The 20,565-nt window shown below is 42.0% G+C and overlaps 2 protein-coding genes across 11 annotated transcripts in view; one reads left to right on the top strand and one right to left on the bottom strand.

Annotated features, from left to right (window-relative positions):
• The first annotated feature begins 1,027 nt into the window (after positions 1-1,027).
• Positions 1,028-7,912, top strand: tmem253 (transmembrane protein 253). The gene is made up of 7 exons (XM_072435433.1): positions 1,028-1,164; positions 1,264-1,434; positions 3,751-3,861; positions 3,921-3,977; positions 5,062-5,169; positions 5,368-5,514; positions 7,853-7,912. Exons 2-7 carry the CDS (start codon positions 1,264-1,266, stop codon positions 7,904-7,906), a joined length of 648 nt encoding a protein of 215 aa, XP_072291534.1. The 5' UTR covers positions 1,028-1,164; the 3' UTR covers positions 7,907-7,912.
• Positions 7,913-13,650: 5,738 nt separating this feature from the next.
• The window catches only part of frmd4a (FERM domain containing 4A), a 166,745-nt gene continuing 159,830 nt past the window's right edge, over positions 13,651-20,565 (bottom strand). For 7 of the 10 annotated variants that reach the window (XM_072434670.1, XM_072434673.1, XM_072434669.1 and 4 more), the window contains 3 exons: positions 19,914-20,482; positions 18,327-18,429; positions 13,963-14,109 (listed from right to left, as the gene is read on the bottom strand). In XM_072434670.1, the coding sequence (XP_072290771.1) occupies positions 14,007-14,109; positions 18,327-18,429; positions 19,914-20,482 (775 nt within the window). In that variant the 3' untranslated portion in view covers positions 13,963-14,006. Of the gene's footprint in view, positions 13,943-13,962; positions 14,110-16,731; positions 16,786-18,326; positions 18,430-19,913; positions 20,483-20,565 lie in introns of those variants that run through there. The other 3 variants (XR_011924504.1, XM_072434666.1, XM_072434668.1) reach the window with 3 other exon arrangements.

Genomic DNA, 20,565 nt, shown 5'->3' with positions numbered 1-20,565 from the left:
CTGTGCCATGGGCTCTCCCGTGTCCCCCAACATGGTCAACTTGTACATGGAGCAGTTTGAGAAGAAGACACTGACCTTCCTTTGGTACTGCTACATGGACGGCACATTTGTGACAATCAAGAAGCAAGAGCTGGAAGCATTCTCAGAGCATATCAATGTGGTGGACCCAAGAAAAAAATGAGTCTTTGTCCCTTATGTGTCTGGACTGTCTGAAAAACTACAAAGGGTTTTTAGATGGCACAGAATTCTGTTTATTTTAAACCAGGCAACAGTTTAAGAATAAAACTGCTTCACACTAAGGACAAGATGCCTTCTCAAATACAGAGCAATGTAGTGTATTCTACCCAATGCAGTGAGGAAAGTTGTAAAGAGCGTTAGGTGAGACTAAACAGCCACTGCACATGAGGCTTTATCAGCACAGAAGGCATGCTAATTCAGGATTACAGAGCGCTGTGCGTCTTCATCTTAAAGATACAAAACACTCTTTTGAAGACAGTGAAGAGAGAAAGAAAAGAAAAAACATGACTACAACAGTTTTTTATTCTACAATGTAAAATGATGAATACTTGACTTTGCTAATCTAAACCTTCCACAGGTTCTTGTGGCGTAAATGTTCCAATATGGCCGACTTCCTGTAGGGTTAAGGGCGGGGCCACAATATGACATAACTTTATGTTTCTGGTTACGGTACATTAAATTGAAAATTGTCTGGTCCAGAGCTTCCTATTTTTGAGGTGACGCTTCTGAGTTGTCAAAATTAGAGCCCACAAAATTCTCATTTTTGATTCCAGTTACTTATTTGTTATCATTTTTACTTGCTTTTTGCAATTTCCCTCAAAGGTTTACAGTTACAATAGGGCTCTCGCACTCTTGCTCTGGCCCTAATAATAATATAGTGATAATGATGATAATGATGATAATGTGCGTGAATAAGCCCTTAAGTTGATTAAACCTGGAGCCAGTCTTCTCTGTTTACTTCCTCAGTCTTGCACTTTGAGCCGGCAGCTCCCATGATCCACCTGAGCTAAACTTTGGCCCCTGACTGAACTGCCCGGACAAGTCACTCCAGGAAGAGCAGAAAGGGGCTCTAATGGTCTGAATGGTTTTGTAAGCTGACATGTTTCCACCTGTGATGTCCTAGTCTGTGGATACTTGTGTGTAAAGGTAAGTCAGACCATCTAAGATTGTGTTTCTTTGTTGGAGGCGCTGTTCCTCCTTGTGCTGTTTGGGCCCGTTCTGGGTTTATTTGTGTGTATCTGACAGATGTCCCAGAACATGTTCCAGGAGGGGCTGCACCAGGTCTACATGCAGACGCCCCCTCCAGCGCCCGCTCCTCTCACACAGGGCTCACAAGGCACACATGGAGATCTGGAAAACGCCAGGATCCACCGCTGGTTTGGAGCAGTGGTCAACACAAGGCTCCTGGTTTCAGGGGTGAGTTCTCCTTCTCAACATCCTAAAAGTGCATATGTTATTATGTTCTCATGTTTGTTTGGTGGGACAGAACCTGTGGTAAATATTTGTCATAGTTTTATCATTCATTATCAGGTATAATTATTGATCAATTCAGAACTATTGCTGGTTTTCAGATGACATCACAACATTCTATAGTCCAATAATCTATAATGCAGATTGGGGCAGCTAAAATTAATATTGTATTACTACTCAAATCTGTATTTTAAGTTTAAGTTTGTGACTCTAGTCACTCAAATAAATTTGGATTAAAGATTAAACATTTGTGAATTTAACTTTTCAATATTTTACGGCAAAATACAGTGTCATGAAATTTCCCCATGTGTGGACAATAAAGGAATATCTTATCAATAGGGAAATCTGGCTCTTGCCCCATCTGTGGTCATGACATCACATTCTAGAATCTGAAAACCACTGTGTCATTTATATGGATTTTGACCATTGAGCCCAAAATATGAAATTATATTTAACTAAAATGTTGATTTGTGCAAGTAACAAAACGGTGCTTCTAGAATTTAGTTTTAAAACATTTATTCATCCGTTTCCTAGTTTCCTAATATACAGTTGTGGTCAAAAGTTGACAACACTTGTAAAGAACATAATGTCATGGCTCTCTTGAGTTTCCACTTATTTCTTAAACTCTGGTTTTTCTCTGATAGACTAATTGGAACATATACTTCTTTGTCACAGAAACATTCATGAAGTTTGGTTCTTTTATGACTTTTTTGTGGGTTAACAGAAAAAGTGACCAAATCTCCTGGGTCAAAAATATACATACAGCAATGCTAATATTTATTATTGAATATTCACTTCAATTAGGCACTTTTGGTATCCATCCACAAGCTTCTGGTTGAATCTTTGACCACTTCTCTTGACAGAATTGGTGCAGTTCAGTTACATTTGTTGGCTTTCTGACATGGACTTGTTTGTTCAGCATTGTCCACATGTTCTCAATGTCAGGACTTTGGGAAGGCCATTCTAAACTCTTAATTCTAACCTAATTTAGCCATTTCATTACCACTTTTGATGTGTGTTTGGGGTCATTGTCCTGTTGGAACACCCAACTGAGCCCAAGACCCAACCTTCGGGCTGTTGATTTGAGGGTTTTTTGAAGAATTTGAAGGCAATCCTCCTTCTTCATGATCCCATTTACTCTCTGTAAAGCACCAGTTCCATTGCCAGCTAAACAGCCCCACAGCATAATACTACCACCACCTCAGTGTTTGACGGTCGGCATTCTGTTCTTGGGGTTAAAGGCCTCACCTTTTCTCCTCCAAACATATTGCTGGGCATTGTGGCCAAACAGCTCAATTTTAGTTTTGTCTGACCACAGAACTTTCCTCCAGAAGGTCTTATCTTTGTCCATGTGATCAGTAGCAAACTTTAGTCGTGCTGCTTTTGGAGCAAGGGCTTCCTTCTTGCACGGCAGCCTCTCAGTCCATGGTGATGCACAACACGCTTGACTGGACACTGACACTTGTGTTCCAACAGCTTCTAATTCTTGGAAGATCTACTTATTGGTGGTTCTCGCTTCACCCTCCTGACCAATGTTCTCTCAGCAGCAGGTGATCGCTTGCATTTTCTTCCTGATCGTGGCAGTGACTTTATACCTACAGGCAGTTGTTTGCACTGTTGCTCTTGGGACCTGCAGCTGCTTTGAAGTGGCTCCAAGTGACTTTCCTGACTTGTTCAAGTCAATGATTGGCTTGCTGAACTCCTTTGACTTTCCCATTGTAGCATTTGTGGGCGTTTGTATCCAATGAGCCCTATTTAAATGAGCTCAGAGAAGTCACCATCTATAGTCACTCATAATCACTCACAAGAAGTCAAGAGGCCGTGTATGAAGCTCATTTCATTGACAAAACTTTCTAAGTCACCAAAATGACTCATTCATGTTGCTGTATGTATAGTTTTGACCCAGCAGATTTGGTCACTTTTTCTGTTAACCCAGAATAAAGTCATAAAAGAACTAAACTTCATGAATGTTTTTTGTGACAAAGAAGTACATGTTCCAATCAGTCTATCAGAGAAAAATTTGAGTTTTAGAAATAAGTGGAAACTCAAGAGAGCCATGACATTATGTTCTTTACAAGTGTATGTCAACTTTTGACCACAACTGTATCTAATATATTTCTATATTTACCATACAATTATGCCTCAGAGGTTTAACCCTGGATTGGAGCTGAGTAAAGTGTGTTGCTCATGGGCTGCAGCACCATGAGCCTTTGCACACTCCATCATCACATGTCTTCTGTAGCTTGCTCTGTGTCTCTTCAGGTGGTGCAGGCTCTCAGCGCGCTCGCCTGCATTCTCACCACTGTCATCTACACCTGTGTGAGCTTCAGATGTGCCGTTTCTATGGCGACGCCCGTCTGGTCCAGTCTAATGGTGAGGCTTTGTTTGCATATTGTGTGGGCACTTGATGTTTACTCCTGTCCCTCCTGCAGTACCTGGCCTCTGGCGTTTATGCAGTGGAGGTTCAGAGGAAGGCCAACAAAGTCAAGGTATGATCCACGTTCAGCGTGATGCTACAGTATATGATATATGAGTATATGAAGCATGAGCCGTTTACAAATGTGCTCAGGGCTCCTAAGGGCAAAGTCAAATTAAAGTTCTACTGTAAAAAAGATATGACAGATTTTCTTTTTCTAAACATTTAGTTTGGTAAGATATAACCTGTACTCAGTCAAGAGGCAGTTTGTGAATAAAAATAGAAAAATAAAAGTAACAGGAAGAAATACTGAGTAATAGTGACAATTTAAACAGTCAGACAATTTTTATGACAGTTTAAGCATTAATTTAATTAAGTATGTGTTAAATGTGTTATTGTGTATTTGTCAAATCATAACTAAACTAAAATAATAATTTATATGGATTTTGGCCCTTGTTTACAGTATGGTGTCCGGGTAACAGTAGTATATTAGCTCTACCTATGTCACATATATAAACTTCACCAACGTGATCAAACAGGGGGAAATAGGCAAAATGTTGAGTAAAATCTAAAATATAATCTTGTTTGCTAATGTGAAACATGTAGTCTACGTTGTCGCGCACTTTAATTAAAATAATTGTATTATTGAAGAAAATCCGGTAGTGTTTTTTTATTTTGGACTTTTTAATTCAATAATGCTGTGCCCCAATCTTCCTCCTTTTAGGTTTGGTGACGACTTTATTGTCCCTGAAAGAAAATGTGTCTTGGGCTCACAGTGTGGCAAGTCACGTGCCACACTGTGTTATTGGCCCTCTATACAATAATAATGTTGTATCTAATAACATAAATCTAACATTATTATTATAACCATGACACGGACCGCTCATGAGTCGGGGAACTTAGTGAGCGACAACGTGCAGAGCAGTCGTCACCCCCGTGTAAAGCGCTTGTTTAATGTTTGAGTTTCCCTCTCATTAGTATGCACGGGACGTGCAGGAGTTGTGGAGTCTGGATTGCATGTGCACTTTAGCAGCTGTGCAAAGCTAATAGGCCTCTCACCAGCTTGTGGTGCTCGGGCCTCATGTTAATAACTATAGTTCAGGTTTGCTCATCTTCCATTGACTCTACTTGTCTGTAATAACTCCACTCTCGTGTAGGTTATTGCTCTGGTTGGCGTTAACATCTTCAGCTTTGTGTTTGGATTCTCTGCCATGATAAGCACCAGCCTCAGGTCTGCAGATGCCAGTGCTCTCAGTGTAAAGCAGGTAAACCCTCACACACTGTACTACAGTGTCGGTGTAATCCCTCATTCGTCCAGGCGTGTTCCATAGTAGAAAAAGCTTCAGTTGTAGTCATCTGGACTCAGTTTGAAAAAATAGACGTTTCGACTCTCATCCAAGAGTCATTGTCTGTACTACAGTGTAACTACAGGCAACACCTTGAACTGCACCTGTTTGTTCCAGCGCGTGGCTTCATATGTGGCCCAGGGCAGCTCCATCACCTTTACAGTGCTGTGCCTGCTGGCCACGCTCTACATCCTGTTCCTGTGCTGGAGAGGCCTACAGCGCTACAGCCACACAGCCACACTGGCCTACAGCAGAGTGGAACAGGTGAGAGGGGAGAGGCCTACAGCCACACAGCCACACTGGCCTACAGCAGAGTGGAACAGGTGAGAGGGGAGAGGCCTACAGCCACACTGGCCTACAGCAGAGTGGAACAGGTGAGAGGGGAGAGGCCTACAGCCACACTGGCCTACAGCAGAGTGGAACAGGTGAGAGGGGAGAAGCCTACAGCCACACTGGCCTACAGCAGAGTGGAACAGGTGAGAGGGGAGAGGCCTACAGCCACACTGGCCTACAGCAGAGTGGAACAGGTGAGAGGGGAGAAGCCTACAGCCACACTGGCCTACAGCAGAGTGGAACAGGTGAGAGGGGAGAGGCCTACAGCCACACTGGCCTACAGCAGAGTGGAACAGGTGAGAGGGGAGAAGCCTACAGCCACACTGGCCTACAGCAGAGTGGAACAGGTGAGAGGGGAGAGGCCTACAGCCACACTGGCCTACAGCAGAGTGGAACAGGTGAGAGGGGAGAAGCCTACAGCCACACTGGCCTACAGCAGAGTGGAACAGGTGAGAGGGGAGAAGCCTACAGCCACACTGGCCTACAGCAGAGTGGAACAGGTGAGAGGGGAGATGCCTACAGCCACACTGGCCTACAGCAGAGTGGAACAGGTGAGAGGGGAGAAGCCTACAGCCACACTGGCCTACAGCAGAGTGGAACAGGTGAGAGGGGAGAAGCCTACAGCCACACTGGCCTACAGCAGAGTGGAACAGGTGAGAGGGGAGAAGCCTACAGCCACACTGGCCTACAGCAGAGTGGAACAGGTGAGAGGGGAGAAGCCTACAGCCACACTGGCCTACAGCAGAGTGGAACAGGTGAGAGGGGAGAGGCCTACAGCCACACTGGCCTACAGCAGAGTGGAACAGGTGAGAGGGGAGAAGCCTACAGCCACACTGACCTAAGATAAGATAGATAAGATAAGATATGCCTTTATTGTCCACACATGGGGAAATGTTTGTGTTACAACGCAGTAGATACAGAAGGAAAGGACCGATAACTTATAGGAAGTTTAAAAACACTCTTAATAGAAGAACTCTTATAAACAAAAACTCTTATTAAAAAAAACTCCTGTAAACAGGACCTCTCATATCTTAATAGGGATTGGAGGGAAGAAAATGAAAATAGAGATAAAATAAATTAATAATAATAAAAATAGCTGGCATAAGACAAATAATGCTAATAATAATAATAATGGTAAAGTAAACATTCTTATTTACATCAGTTATATGCACATGAATGACATTAATTGCACATGAATATGACAGTAATTGCACATGATTAAGTCAGTATTGCACATGTTCAGGGCTGGCAGTGTTTGTTATAAAGTCTGACAGAAGCAGGAAGGAAAGACCTGTGAAACCTTTCCTTCATACAGCGAGGGTGGCTCAGTCTCTCACTGAAGCTGCTCTCCAGAGCGGACAGAGTGTCCTGCAGGGGGCGACACTCATGGTCCAGCATAGATGTGAGTTTAGCCAGGACCCTCCTGTCCCCCACCTCCTGCACCGAGTCCAGAGCACAGAGTCCCTACAGCAGAGTGGTACGGGGGAGAGGGTGACAGGGTGACAGGGTGACAGGGTGACAGGGTGAGAGGGTGAGAGGGGGAGAGGGGGAGAGGGGGAGAGGTATTTCACTCATCACTGGGTCTATTATGGTGAAAGAGAACAGTAAAAAGGCTTAAAATGTCTTAATTTATGGCATGAACTTGTCTCTCAGGAACAAGCCCCAAAAGCAGAACCCACAACATTTCCAAGTGACTTTCCAAAAATAAAAGCCCAAAGTTGCTATAAGTAATTTTCAATCTGAGGAGCTGATCTGAGTAAAAACTCCCTTTATTTACCCGTTAAACCTGTTGTACAGTCCTATTATAATCTGACTGATACTTGTACAACTGATACTCAAAATTGTAAAGTTCCTAATTGGCATTTGATTGGTTTGTTTTCTCACTTGATTGGATGAGGACGCTGCTGTAAACAGAAGGCTGATTATGCCTTAAACCACCATTTCTGTTCAAAAAGTTCTTTTTTTCACAAATTTGGCTCCTACATTCCTCTTTCAAACCATCTGCTTAGAATCTTCACCTCACTGTCTTCAAACCAGTGTCAGTGGCTTTAAAGTGAAGGTGCACGGCCGACTGTGGTCCACAATTTGAGTGCCTTCTGTGTCTTTTGTGCAGAGGCCGTTTAGTCTCACATGCACTGCTATTTATTGTATCAAAATATGTATCAAGAATATATTAAAATACTGTAATCAATGTACTATTCTCTTAATCTGTCAAACAATTATGTAATTTCCCCCATGTAACTATGACACTTTGTCTATTTGTTTCCAGGAGGCAGAAGACACAAACGGGCCGCTTCTTGAAAATATGGAACACAACATTTGAAGTATGAATACTTTCCAGTATTTCTAATATAAATTATTATTTTATATTATGCTATGGTTGTTGTGGTTTTTTCCTTACATTTTATTAGCTAAATTGTTCAGAAAAGCCTCTTGCTTGCCTTTATTCCCACATTCAGCCGTAGGTTTGCAACATTTAAACACTAGAGGGCGCCATTGTCGTGTGCTTCAGTGTTTGGACTTTGAAAAGCTTTGCCCAGAAATGTCCTTTTAAATATCAAGTCCCATCAATCATCTTTTGTTCAATCTGTTCTGAACGTCTGGTAAATGTCACGTGTTCCTCCTGCAAATGTCACTGTGTTCAGCACTTTCACTGCAAGAACTGATTCAACCAACAAGAAACATTGAGCCGTTTCTATCTATTATCCGTTATAAAAACACAAACTAGACTAAACTAGGACTAAACCAGGATTCAAACCAGGACCAAGACCGGACCAAACCATGCTCTGGACTAAACTGAGCTCAAACCAGGATCAAACAAGGACAAGTGTGAGCAGCATTATGTGTCTGTCCTGGTTCAGACCTAATGTAGTCCTGCATTAGACTTGGATGTAATCCAGGTTCAGTCAAACCGGTAATAGAACTAATTCTGTTTCACTTCTGGTTTAGACCTGGTATAATCCTAGTTTGTCTTGGTTTAAATATTTTTGGATCTAGTGTAGTCCAGGTTCAGTCCTGCATAAAACCAGATAAAATCCAGTTGCAGACCTAGTTTAGATCTTTAGTCTTGTCTTAATCCTAGTTTGGAGCAGGACTTGATCAGACTGTACAGCAGGTTTTATACATTCATCCATCTTCTACTATCTTTGAGTGACTTTAAAAATATGTCTATAGTGTTATTTACCGTCCCATCCTAAAGTTTGTTGTGTTTTACCAATTAGAGCTGTACTTTACTCACACTGCAGGACATCAAACTAAGGCGTGTTTAAAGTTATTCAGAAAAGGATTTTACAAAAACAATATGAACTTGTCCTGGAGTGACAGACGAGCTCCTGGTTTTTGTGTAACTGTCTTTAAAGTCTGCATGTGCCATCAGGAATACCCTTTACACAGCTTTACACTTTACACATTTCACAAAAATGGAAATTTGAAGAAAAGTGTTACTTTGTTTTTTATGATTTAAAGAAACAAAAAGAAACCAAACGTTATCCTAATACTAAGTGTACTTTACCAATACATTTTCGAACCCTGTTTAGTTGAATTTGAAAAACACTATTTGGACAGTCATTAAACGTGATCATGCAAACATGGGACCCAGCCCTGGTTCACGACACACATTTCTACTTGCTCTCATGTACAGATGTTTGCAGGAGTGAAGAAAGCCAGGCGTTTGAGTGCAGTTCTCACGCCATGTGGCCCTAAGCACTTCCAGCTGCTGCGGAGGAACAAAGACAAATGTGGACTTCATTAGTGAGTTTGAACTGACAGAAGAGAAAAGCTCCTCACCCAAACTGACGAGGGCCGAGCTGCAAACATTCTGAAGGACCTGAGCTTTTAGAAGGAGTGGTAGTAGTAGTAGTAGTAGTAGTAGTAGTAGTAGTAGTAGTAGCAGTAGCAGTAGCAGTAGCAGTAGCAGTAGCAGTAGCAGTAGCAGTAGTAGTAGTAGTAGTAGCAGTAGCAGTAGCAGTAGCAGTAGCAGTAGCAGTAGCAGTAGCAGTAGTAGTAGTAGTAGTAGTAGTAGTAGTAGTAGACACAGAGGTATTTGTTAACATTGTCCCTTCTGTAATCTTCATTTTACAAGGCCATAACAAATAAATCTGGTCACATCAGATGTAACTGTTTGCATTTATAACTCCAGGAATCATTATATTATTAACTTACTTTCTTTAAAAAAAACAAGCTACAATATCAAATGACTTGATGAAGAACCTGTGGCCCCGGGGCCGAGCACACGTCCTGTCGGCTCCTCTTTGCTGCAGTGACTTATGTGTCTGCAGTTTGGACATTCTTGTCTGAAGCACACGTGAGAGGAGGAGGTGACGACACGGGCGGGACATGAGCGAGGGTCCGGACGCCTGATAAGATCACACACTAGACCACCTGGAACACCCACATGGGCCAAGAAGACATTTTATTGACACTTCCTCCACCAGAGGAAAACATCTGAGAGTTTTTGAGGGTTGAATATTAAAAGTGGCCTAATGTGGCCATCAGAAAACACACGGTTTTCCCTTTTAGATTTATAAACAATAATGCAGCTTGTAGGGCTAATACACATCAAACATTGACATTTAAAACTAATACATTATGTAAAAATGATTGAAACACAATTTCATGTTATGCTTACGTGGAAACCTTTGGGGGCCCCTGCAGAGCCTCTGAAGGCCCACAGGGGGCCCCAGACCCCACTTTAGGAACCACTGAAAGCACCAGTGGTCACGTGGTGACAGCTAGTACATTGTTTATAGTAAGAACAATATCGGCTGCAGTAATAGTAGTTGTACTAATTACACTACTACAGTTTGCTGCCCATTAAAAAATAACCAAAAACTTTAGAGTAGTAGTAGTAGTAAGTGAAGTACTTTAGTAGTAGCAGTAATAGTTAAGTAACATTTACTTTAGTAGCAGTAGTGATAGCTGCTGCAGTAGTACAAGTAGTACCAGAAACTAGCTACAGTACAATTGCGGCCCATGACTGAAACCTTTTCTGTGAATACTTTACTAAATATATGCATGTTACTTTTAACCTCCACTTGAGTTTGAAGTAATACAACTTTGCAGTACATTTTCTACTTCCTTGTCTCGCCAGCACAAATGAAAAGACACAGTCCATATCTGAGAACATTCATCAATAATTTATTTTCCATAATCTCAAGATCCACGGCTTCTCCGCTTGAAAATTCATCAATTTCCAACAACACAGTTTTGAAAAATGTAAAGTTACTTTACAATTTTTTTAATAGAAAAAATAATAAATTAACTGTGGAACTGTTATTTCCCCCACAATTCCACATTTTTCTACAACATTTTAAAATGTGTGGTTACGGTTGAACAGAAGTGATGAAATGAAGTTCCATGCTCTAAGTGGGAGGTTTGAACTGGTGTTGAATCTATTGTAAGTATGAAGTCTAAGAAGCCGTAACTATGGTAGCACCTGAACGTGTCGTAGCACAAACAACTCGAATGGAAACAGAAGTCGCTCGTAGATAAAACGTTGTTAAAACCGTGGGTGCAGTGGATGTTAAACGCCACCTACACCTCACAGTCCTTTAAACATACTCGGATACAAAAGCGCACAGGAAACAGCGGTAAGTGTGGAACCAGGCGACAGGGCGTGGCACTTCATCACGTCGGGCTCGGAGCTCAAAGAACGGGTCAAAAAACTGGGTTGAAACGTCTGCACACTGGAGATGGAGGTCTGACATGCGTTTGGGAGTCTTCTTAATTGCACAGAAGGGACAAAAAGTTGGACCAAGATTTCAAATGTTCGATCGCTTTACAGTCAAAATGGGAAATACAATAAGACAGTTAATTGTACAACACAGTTTTGAACTCGTAGTGCTGCGTTTGTGTCTGTCTGGGGGGAAGTGTCTGTAGAATCATGCAACTTCCAAAATAAAATGTGCTTTTCTAACCTTTTGTTGTGATTTCTGATTGTTAGTGGCGTGATTTGAAGGTTTCGTTTTTCATATGGCTTTGTTGGTTTTGCAGATGTTGCGTGTTTAGCCTGGCCAGCCGTTTAGATTTTGGTCATTCATAACGATTGGGGAGATCTTTGAGCAGAAAATGGCAAAAAATTAAATAAAATCCAGCAAGAATTGGACAATAGCTGTACATTTAATGCAGTTTTACGACGCTGGAAAACCTACTGAAACCTACAATCTTTGGCCATAATATTTTGCACTGTTTTTGTTCTTTTGCAAATGTTTTTTGTTGAATATAATACTTATCCTGCTTTCGAAATCAAACAGAAATATTAGAACAAAAATGTGACTGGCCAGGCTACTAAATATAGTCCGTTTTGGCGTTTTGGCCCTTGTTGTCTGTGTCTTTGTTGTGCTTTAGGTTAATAAAGTAAATAAATTAATTGCCACATAAAATGCAAGATCGCGATTAGAACTTTAAATTTCAGGGAAAAGATTTGCATTTCATTTCAAGCACCAGCGAGTTTGGCACTGATAATTAAACCATAAAGAATATCTATGTTTAAAAAACAGAACACATACAAATGATGGGACGATAAATAGCACATATGAGTAAGATGATAAATTAATATTTTAACATATGAAGTCAATAGATTTTCTTAAATTTTGGGGATGAAAATAAAAGGTTTTCAACAGTATTTATAGTTCCTTATTGTACAGTCTTTGCGCGACACACGTGCCACAATATCTTGACATAAATCCCAACTTTTGAACACTTTTTGATACTTGAATTAGTGTGTGACATGAGGGCCTGAAACGTCCCAGTCCGTACGCTTGTTATTGCTTTAGTCCTCGTCTGGAAATGTCCCCCGAATCGTGTCACTTTCCCCAGTTGTCTTTGGTTGTGGCGTCGTATCCATAATTCATATCCGTTTCTGTTTTTTTCATAAATATAAAATGGGTGCGTGGAAAGATACGGGACGGACACAGGATTGTGGCGGCTCAAATCCAGCAGGTAATGTAAAGTCTGACGGGGCAGTGCAGGGGCCGGAGCGGGGGCCGGAGCGGGGGCCGGAGCGGGGGCCGGAGCGGGGCCGGAGCGGGGGCCGGAGCGGGGGCCGGAGCGGGGGCCGGAGCGGGGCCGGAGCGGGACATCCACTTCAAACTACCAATTTGAGTAGTTCAGACACTTTTATTTCGTTTAACTTGACTGACTTTTGAAAATTGAAAGCAAAAAAAAAAGCATTATTTTGAAAGAAAAAATTATAATTGAAAAAAGGGACAATAAATAGGTCTTACTCCAATGCAATAAAAAAGGTGTTTATTTTAATTGTAAAAAACTAAAAAAGAAAAAAGATGTATTAAAAAAGAAATCAAGGATGATATATATTGAAAAAAAAAAAAATTATTAAAAAAGAAATTAAGGATGAACTGTATTGAAAAAAAAAAAAAAGATTTATAAAAAAAAAAAAAATAAGGATGAAATATATTGGAAAAAAAGAAAAAAAATATTAAAAAAAATTAAGGATGAACTGTATTGAAAAAAAAAATATTTATTAAAAAAAAAATTAAGGATGAAATATATTGGAAAAAAAGAAAAGATTTATTAAAAAAGAAATTAAGGATGAACTGTATTGAAAAAAAAAAGATTTATTAAAAAAAAAAATTAAGGATGAAATATATTGGAAAAAAAGAAAAGATTTATTAAAAAAGAAATTAAGGATGAACTGTATTGAAAAAAAAAAATTATTAAAAAAAAAAGAAAATTAAGGATGAAATATATTGGACAAAAATAAAAGATTTATTAAAAAAGAAAAAAAGAAATTGAGGATGAAATATATTGGACAAAAATAAAAGATTCCTTTATCCCTTTTTTAATTTAGAAATGTCTTAAAGGTGCACTGTCATTTTTCTGGCTTGAATGTTCCACAGTATGGCATTAAACCTTCATATCACCGTCACAGTAAGAATGCATGTATTTCAAAGCGATAAAAACACAAATGCGAGACACGTTTTATGCTTCTACATCTCCATGGAGACGAGCGGGTGAAGTGAAGTGACAGAGTGCACCTTTAAAACCAGTCAAAAATGAAAGTCGCACAAACCGGAAAACAGTCCAAACTACTCAAATCTAGGTGTGTTTGTGTGAACTCGTTTTCCTTCTTGTTTTTGCAGTGTGATCCTGAAACAGTTTTTGCTGCTTTTGCTCAACATATTCTGTGCTCTCCATCTGAAACCTCCCCATGTTTGTTTGTTTGTTTGTTTGTTTGTTTTGCCCAGTCGCATGTGTGCTGTGCCTCTGGAGCTCTGCTGGCTAAGTCCCAGTCCACTTCCCAGAGGATTGTGGGTGAGGTTCTTGGTTGTGGGGGTTGTGAGGACATAAGGGGACAGTTGGAGGAATGGCTGTGTGGGACAGGCCGGCGTTGGGCCGGCGTCGGGCCGGCGTTGGGCCGGCGTCGGGCCGGCGTTGGGCCGGCGTTGGGCCTTTAGAAGGTGGACTCAGACCAGGGTTCCGGGCTTGGCCTTGTCACGTCCGTACCACTGCACGTCTGCCAGCTCGGAGCACAAGGGGCTGCCGAGGAAACAGCAGTCACCAAACGACCTGCGGGAGAACACACACATGATCAACTGTTCAAACACTTTACATTCTCCTCTGGTCTGAAGGTGAACAGTCTTATTTTTATATATTACGACTATAGCCACGTTTCGACTGGCACTGGTCCTCTAGAGTGATTTGGACTGGCTCAGGGCCTGGTCAAGCAAACATAACAAATGTTTTCTCAATAACTACAATCTAAATTATACCTGAATTACAAGCTCAGCGATTCACAAAGACCTTTAGTCGGTCCAAGTTTGTGGCGCAGTGAGATGAGGCTAAAGCTCGAGTAAACAAAGCCTCTACACCGCATTTTAACCTCTATATGAAATGCATTGGGTTTGGACGATGTTGGATGCATTCTGCTCTGAAAATATCATCATTTTGATCTTGAAACGAGTGTTGTGCATGAGAAAGAGGAAACAGCTGATAACAAGTCAGTGTTTGGTGAGAATGAGCTGCTTTTTTTGTCTTTGTTGTCTGCGTTCTCGCTCGTCCAATCATCTCGTGACTGAGGCTGTGACTAAATCTACAGTTTATCCTCAAGTGTTGGTGTAATCTCTCATTTGTCTAGAAGTGGTCAACGGTAGAAAGGGTTTTAAAGTCCGTCGTCTGGAAACTGTTTTAGAAATCGAAACGTTTTGACTGCGATCGGAAGTCATTTTCAATCTGATGGTACTGGACTGAGAAGCCCTGAGCTCGACTAGTCCTGCCCTAAGGGAGGAGTTACAACCCTGCCTTTGTTTCATATCTAACCTAGTATTGGATAGTTAAGGACCTGGTTACCGAAACGTTTCTTGCTACTTTTGAGGTCTGTAATTTATGTCCATTGGTTTTCTTGTCCATGTTTTACTGTGCACGTGTCTTCCAAAGGTGGTTTCCAAGCTACAAATAGCAAACAAAACTAAGCATTAGCATTAGACTGGCTTGACTTCACACGACTAAGGCTTGAGGATACCGTTGTTAACTGATGGTAGATTTGGCCTTATTTGAATAGAGATGGTGTATGTTTTTCATATATAGGGCTGTATTGTTTTTGCGTTGAAGTTATTCATTCCTGACCTCCTGCAGCAGTGTTTCAAACTAAAGTGACACCTTTAGATTTCCCTGTAAATGTGAGTGTAAACACAGGCTTAATGACACGTGGGTGCTTCTTTAGTAAAATGAATGCAGGCCTAGTGAAACAGAACACAGCAGAGCACATGCAAAGAGCACAGAGCAGCCCCAAAGAAGAAGAAAGTGCCCCTCCATCACTGCTGCCCCCCGCTGGACGACACAGACAGGGCCATAAAAATGTACAGCAAGATTTAGAGCGTCTCCTGTATCTGCCTGCGCCGTGTCGTCTGCACAGTGGGAGCGAGGCTTTCATGTGTGGCAACTAAACCCATTTCTCATGTTGTTTTTGTCAACATTTGTACACGGAAGGAAAAAATGACTGTCTAAAATGGGTTAAAAGTACTTGAATGCACACCTCGGCCTGTCACGGTAACACATTTTGTAGCACATTATATTGCAACATTAAATATCTTGAAACTACTTGTTTTGAAATGTACAATATTGTAAATTAACTTATTTAATCCCCTAAAGCTCAAATCTTATTGCCTTACAAATGACAAAAAGCTCCATTACAAAGAAAATATATTGTTTCATAATTTATTCACTGATAGGTCGGTAGTTGAAATGAAAAGGGCTGAAATGATTTGAGTTTCTTTTTTGACATTTTTCTTAATATTGCCACTATTTCTGATTTTCTTCAATAAATGTTATTCATACATATTCTCTGTTTAGAAGAAGTCACCATATTTCAACCGTTTTTGGTTAAAATTGTATCTAAAATAAAGTATATAAAATACATTCGGGATGTAGAAATTAACACTGGCGTTAAATTCGAATACAATAGTCAATAGTTGCAGCCCTAAAATTAACATTACTTTTTAATACTTTGCGGTGGAGATTCTTTAGAACTAATGAAGTAGCTCTAATATTATGTAAGACTAGAACAACTCAAATCATCACTCTGGAGGTAATTTGACTCTAGATCTTTTTGGTGATTGTAGATGAGCTGATTGTAGTATTCTAGCACTAACTCGTAACACTAGCGCTATACTAAAACTAGCATTAGCACTATACTAGCACTATACTACCATCTGCACTAGCTCTAGCACTATCACTATACTCGCACAATCACTATACTAGCACTAGCACTACACTAGCACTATACTGGCACTAGCACTAACACTAGCACTAGCACTATTACTATACTAGCACTAGCCGAGAAATTAGCACTAGCACTAGCATTAGCGAAGGCACTAGCAAGCACTATGCTAGCACTAGCGGAGGCAGTAGCAAGCACTAGCACTAGCGGAGGCACTAGCAAGCACTAGCACTATACTAGCACTAGCACTAGCGGAGGCACTAGCACTATACTAGCACTAGCACTATACTAGCACTAGCACGAGCACTAGCGGAGGCACTAGCACTATACTAGCACTAGCACTAGCACTATACTAGCACTAGCACTATACTAGCACTAGCACGAGCACTAGCGGAGGCACTAGCACTATGCTAGCACTAGCACTATACTAGCACTAGCACTATACTAGCACTAGCGGAGGCAGGTGACAGTACCTCTATGCGTCAGAGCCGGGGTGTGGAGCGTCAGAAGAGCAGTCTGCTGTTCCTCTGAAGCAGAGAGAGGACAGGACACACAGGAGGAGTTAGTGCGCACACACAAACACTCACACACACAAACACACACACACACAAACACACACCTACATACACACACACACACACACACACACACACCTACATACACACACACACACACACACACACACACAAACACACACACAAACACTCACACACACAAACACACAAACACACACACACACACACACACAAACACACACCTACATACACACACACACACACACACACACACACACAAACACACACACAAACACTCACACACACAAACACACAAACACACACACACACACACACAAACACACACCTACATACACACACACACACACACATACACACACAAACACACACACAAACACTCACACACACAAACACACAAACACACACAAACACACACACACACACACACACACAAACACACACCTACATACACACACACACACACACACACACAAACACACACACTCACACACACAAACACACAAACACACACACACACACAAACACAAACACACACACAAACACTCACACACACAAACACACAAACACACACAAACACACACACACACACACACACACACACACACACACAAACACACAAACACACACCTACATACACACACAAACACTCACACACACAAACACACACACACACACACAAACACACACCTACATACACACACACACACACACACACAAACACTCACACAAACACTCACACACACAAACACACAAACACACACCTACATACACACACACACACACACACACACAAACACACACACACACACACAAACACTCACACACACAAACAAACAAACACACACACACACACACACACACACACACAACAAGACTTAAAGGGCAGTGGCACACCTTTTTGACATTGTTTGCTAAAGGACTAAGTGCTAATTTACTGATTGCATGTATTAAAACCTGTCAGATATGTTTTATTTAATGAGCATAACTCGGCAATACATTTTTATTCATGAGCTTCCAAAAAATGTCTGTTGGTGTAAACCTTGGGCCATTTTATTTCAGTTGAGCTTTCTGATGATGTGCATTAAATAAATGTTTATACTTTATACTCTAGACGTAGATCATCGGCCAAGCGATTGAGTCTTAGAAAAATAGAAATAAAAATAAATGTGTGTATAAATCGAACAGCCGATTCACTAAGACGAGATGGATGTGTCTTGCCCATGAACACAACTGTCTTCTAGCAGGGATTGACTTATTTATTTAGTGGATCTTCCGCCCACTAAGCATGTAGCAAGTTTGAAACTACCTCAGCTGATTACAAGTATCAAGTGCTGAATCTGCACAGTTAAACTACACACACTGCATCTTTAAGTGTTTTGGAAGAAAAGTCAAGTGAGTAGTGAATTAAAAGTGATTGAAGAAGATTCAAACCAGAAATGCACCAAAGTCCTCGGGACAGTGGGGTTAGTGAAGATGTGACAGAAGAGTTTGTGGTGACAGCAGGTCCAGGGGCTTCCACAGTGAGCTCTTACCCGCTCTGCCAGTTGAGGATGTGCTGGGGGCTACAGGGGGGTGTGGGGGTCGCTGCATGCTCACTGGACGGGGTCAGACTCCGCTGGCTGTGAGGGGACGCCACTACGAGGAGAGCACACGGTATGAGAGGGACAAGGCCAAACACACCAGGACAAACTGTGGAACATGTGATGTGGGACGATCGGCTGAGATGTGATTAGGGACGCCACGATATCAGATTTTAGAGTCAAGATTATCACGATTAGGAGAAATATCACAATTTTACGGTTAATCGCTGTTATCAGCCAAACAAAAGGAAACTTTTGTATTTTTTTTAATGTTTAAAAATTGTCTTTATAACAACTAACTTGCCTATCATTTAATACAGCAGATCATTTTAAAAGTAAAATAAAATGGCCACAAATAGATTAAATAATATCAATGTATCCTTGTAATCCTCATTGCAGCTCTTTCAAGTATTAAATCAGTTATTAGTGAGATGAGCTCCATGGTAACGCTTGAGACTTTGAGAAAGTCACTTTCCTTTGGCTCACAACAACAAACAGATTTGTGAAGAATAAAACAGCGTTTACAGGTAAGGTTACGTTCTGGCACTACCTGTCTCCTCCTCTCTTCCTCCTCTCTTCCTCCTCTCTTCCTCCTCTCTTCCTCCTCTCTTCCTCCTCTCTTCCTCCTCTCTTTCTCCTCTTCTCCTCCTCCTCTCTCTCTCTCCTCCTTTGAGTGTTCCGTGGCTTCACGTTCAGCTCGTGCTGAGCGGCCGCTCTGCGCTCCAGCGCCGTCAGCGGTTCATTTGCACGGACTTCCGTGTGTAACAGACCGATAGTTCAGCGCCACAGTCACGTGTACGGCCAGATCAGGCTTGTTGACGTGCTGGGCTCCATCCGATACACACACACACACATAGACGAGTGCCTGCGGCCCGTGATATGCACTAGTGTAGACCTCCGTGTGTAACGGACCAGTCTTCAGTTCGTTTATCCAGTCTTGTTGACACTGATACTAGTATCGAAACAAGATACTCATTTGAGAAAGTATCGTTTCTTATAAAAACACAACAGAACTAAATTTGACCTTTCCTGAACAGTTTTAGAATGCTATTGAGCTTTATCAGAGCAAGGACTATAAAAAAGTACTATTATTTTGTGTTGAAAATTGAAAACACTATAATGTTTGTTATCACAGTGGTATCAAAATCAGAATCGGGTGATTTTTTTTCTTTTTCAGGTGTTTAGTATTGAACTGAACATAAGTCATTCGTCATTTTACTTTTTGTTCATTCTAAATAGATCATTCTTCAAGCAGCAGATTGTCATTTACATGCTACCCTAACCCTTTTTGAAAAGTTGCTATGTGACATTTTTTAAGTACAGGGATGTGGGCGGGGATAGCGGGTAAGTGAAAACAGGAATTTTCTGCGCACTCAAGCCTCAGTTGCAGGATAATACAGGGTTTCTCATGCAGGACTCACTCAAAATACAACCTTGATGAAAACAGTGAAACACTGTTGTAACAAGGCTAAAGCTCATTAAGTATATGTCCCCTTTACCGCAGTGACAGAGCACGCCGCATGTGTTGCTGTGACTGACCTGGCGAGCCCTTGGCGAGCGAGCCCACCCTGCTGCCTCGGCCGTGGCCCCCCGGGGTGCTCTGCTCGGAGCAGGTGGAGCCTGAGTGTGAGTGGCTCCTCTCCTTCAGGCTGCCTGAGGAGCGCTGGTACCAGCACCTCAGCTCCTCCGACACGGCCGCTCTGCTGCCCCCTCCGCCCCCCTCCCTCCCTAACGATGGAGTCCGTACGATCTGTGAGCGGGAGGGTGTGAGCCGACCCCCCTCTACCCCCTCCTCCCCCACGCCCCAGGCCTCTTTATACAGTCCGCCGGCCGTGTAAGAGCTGGACGTCTTGAACTGGGCTTTGACGCTGTAGTGGCCCTCCTGGTCGCTCTCCAGGCTGCGCACCACCACCGGGTTGGGGCTGCCCTCCACGTACAGCGGGTACTCCTTAATGCGGTACTGCGAGGAGGGCTGGCTCTGGCTGTGCAGGTACACGCCATGGTGCCCTCCCCCTGTGCCCCCTCCGCCTGCACCTCCTCCAGTGCCGTTCTTAGCTGCCAGGTTGGGCATGGAGCCGGAGTTAGAGGAGCCCAGCTGACCTGCAGACCTGAGGGAGGCAAAACATCACGTCAGATACAACTATACAATCAGAAAACTGGAAAAGCCTCTTGAATGAAAGATGAAATGACT

The sequence above is a fragment of the Eucyclogobius newberryi genome, unplaced genomic scaffold (genome assembly GCF_026437365.1).
Source record: "Eucyclogobius newberryi isolate DKJ021-1_F unplaced genomic scaffold, fEucNew1.0.hap1 SCAF_7, whole genome shotgun sequence".
Classification (NCBI taxonomy): domain Eukaryota; kingdom Metazoa; phylum Chordata; class Actinopteri; order Gobiiformes; family Gobiidae; genus Eucyclogobius; species Eucyclogobius newberryi.
The sequence above is the reverse complement of the archived record's forward strand: the minus strand, read 5'-3'. Positions and strand labels throughout refer to the sequence as shown.

Excerpts from the sequence above, each read along its gene's own strand:
- tmem253 (XM_072435433.1), top strand. The coding sequence starts at position 1,264 with ATGTCCCAGAACATGTTCCAGGAGGGGCTGCACCAGGTCTACATGCAG. Across the intron at positions 1,435-3,750 it reads CAAGGCTCCTGGTTTCAGGG|GTGGTGCAGGCTCTCAGCGC; the intron begins GTGAGTTCTCCT and ends GTGTCTCTTCAG. Across the intron at positions 5,515-7,852 it reads CCTACAGCAGAGTGGAACAG|GAGGCAGAAGACACAAACGG; the intron begins GTGAGAGGGGAG and ends ATTTGTTTCCAG.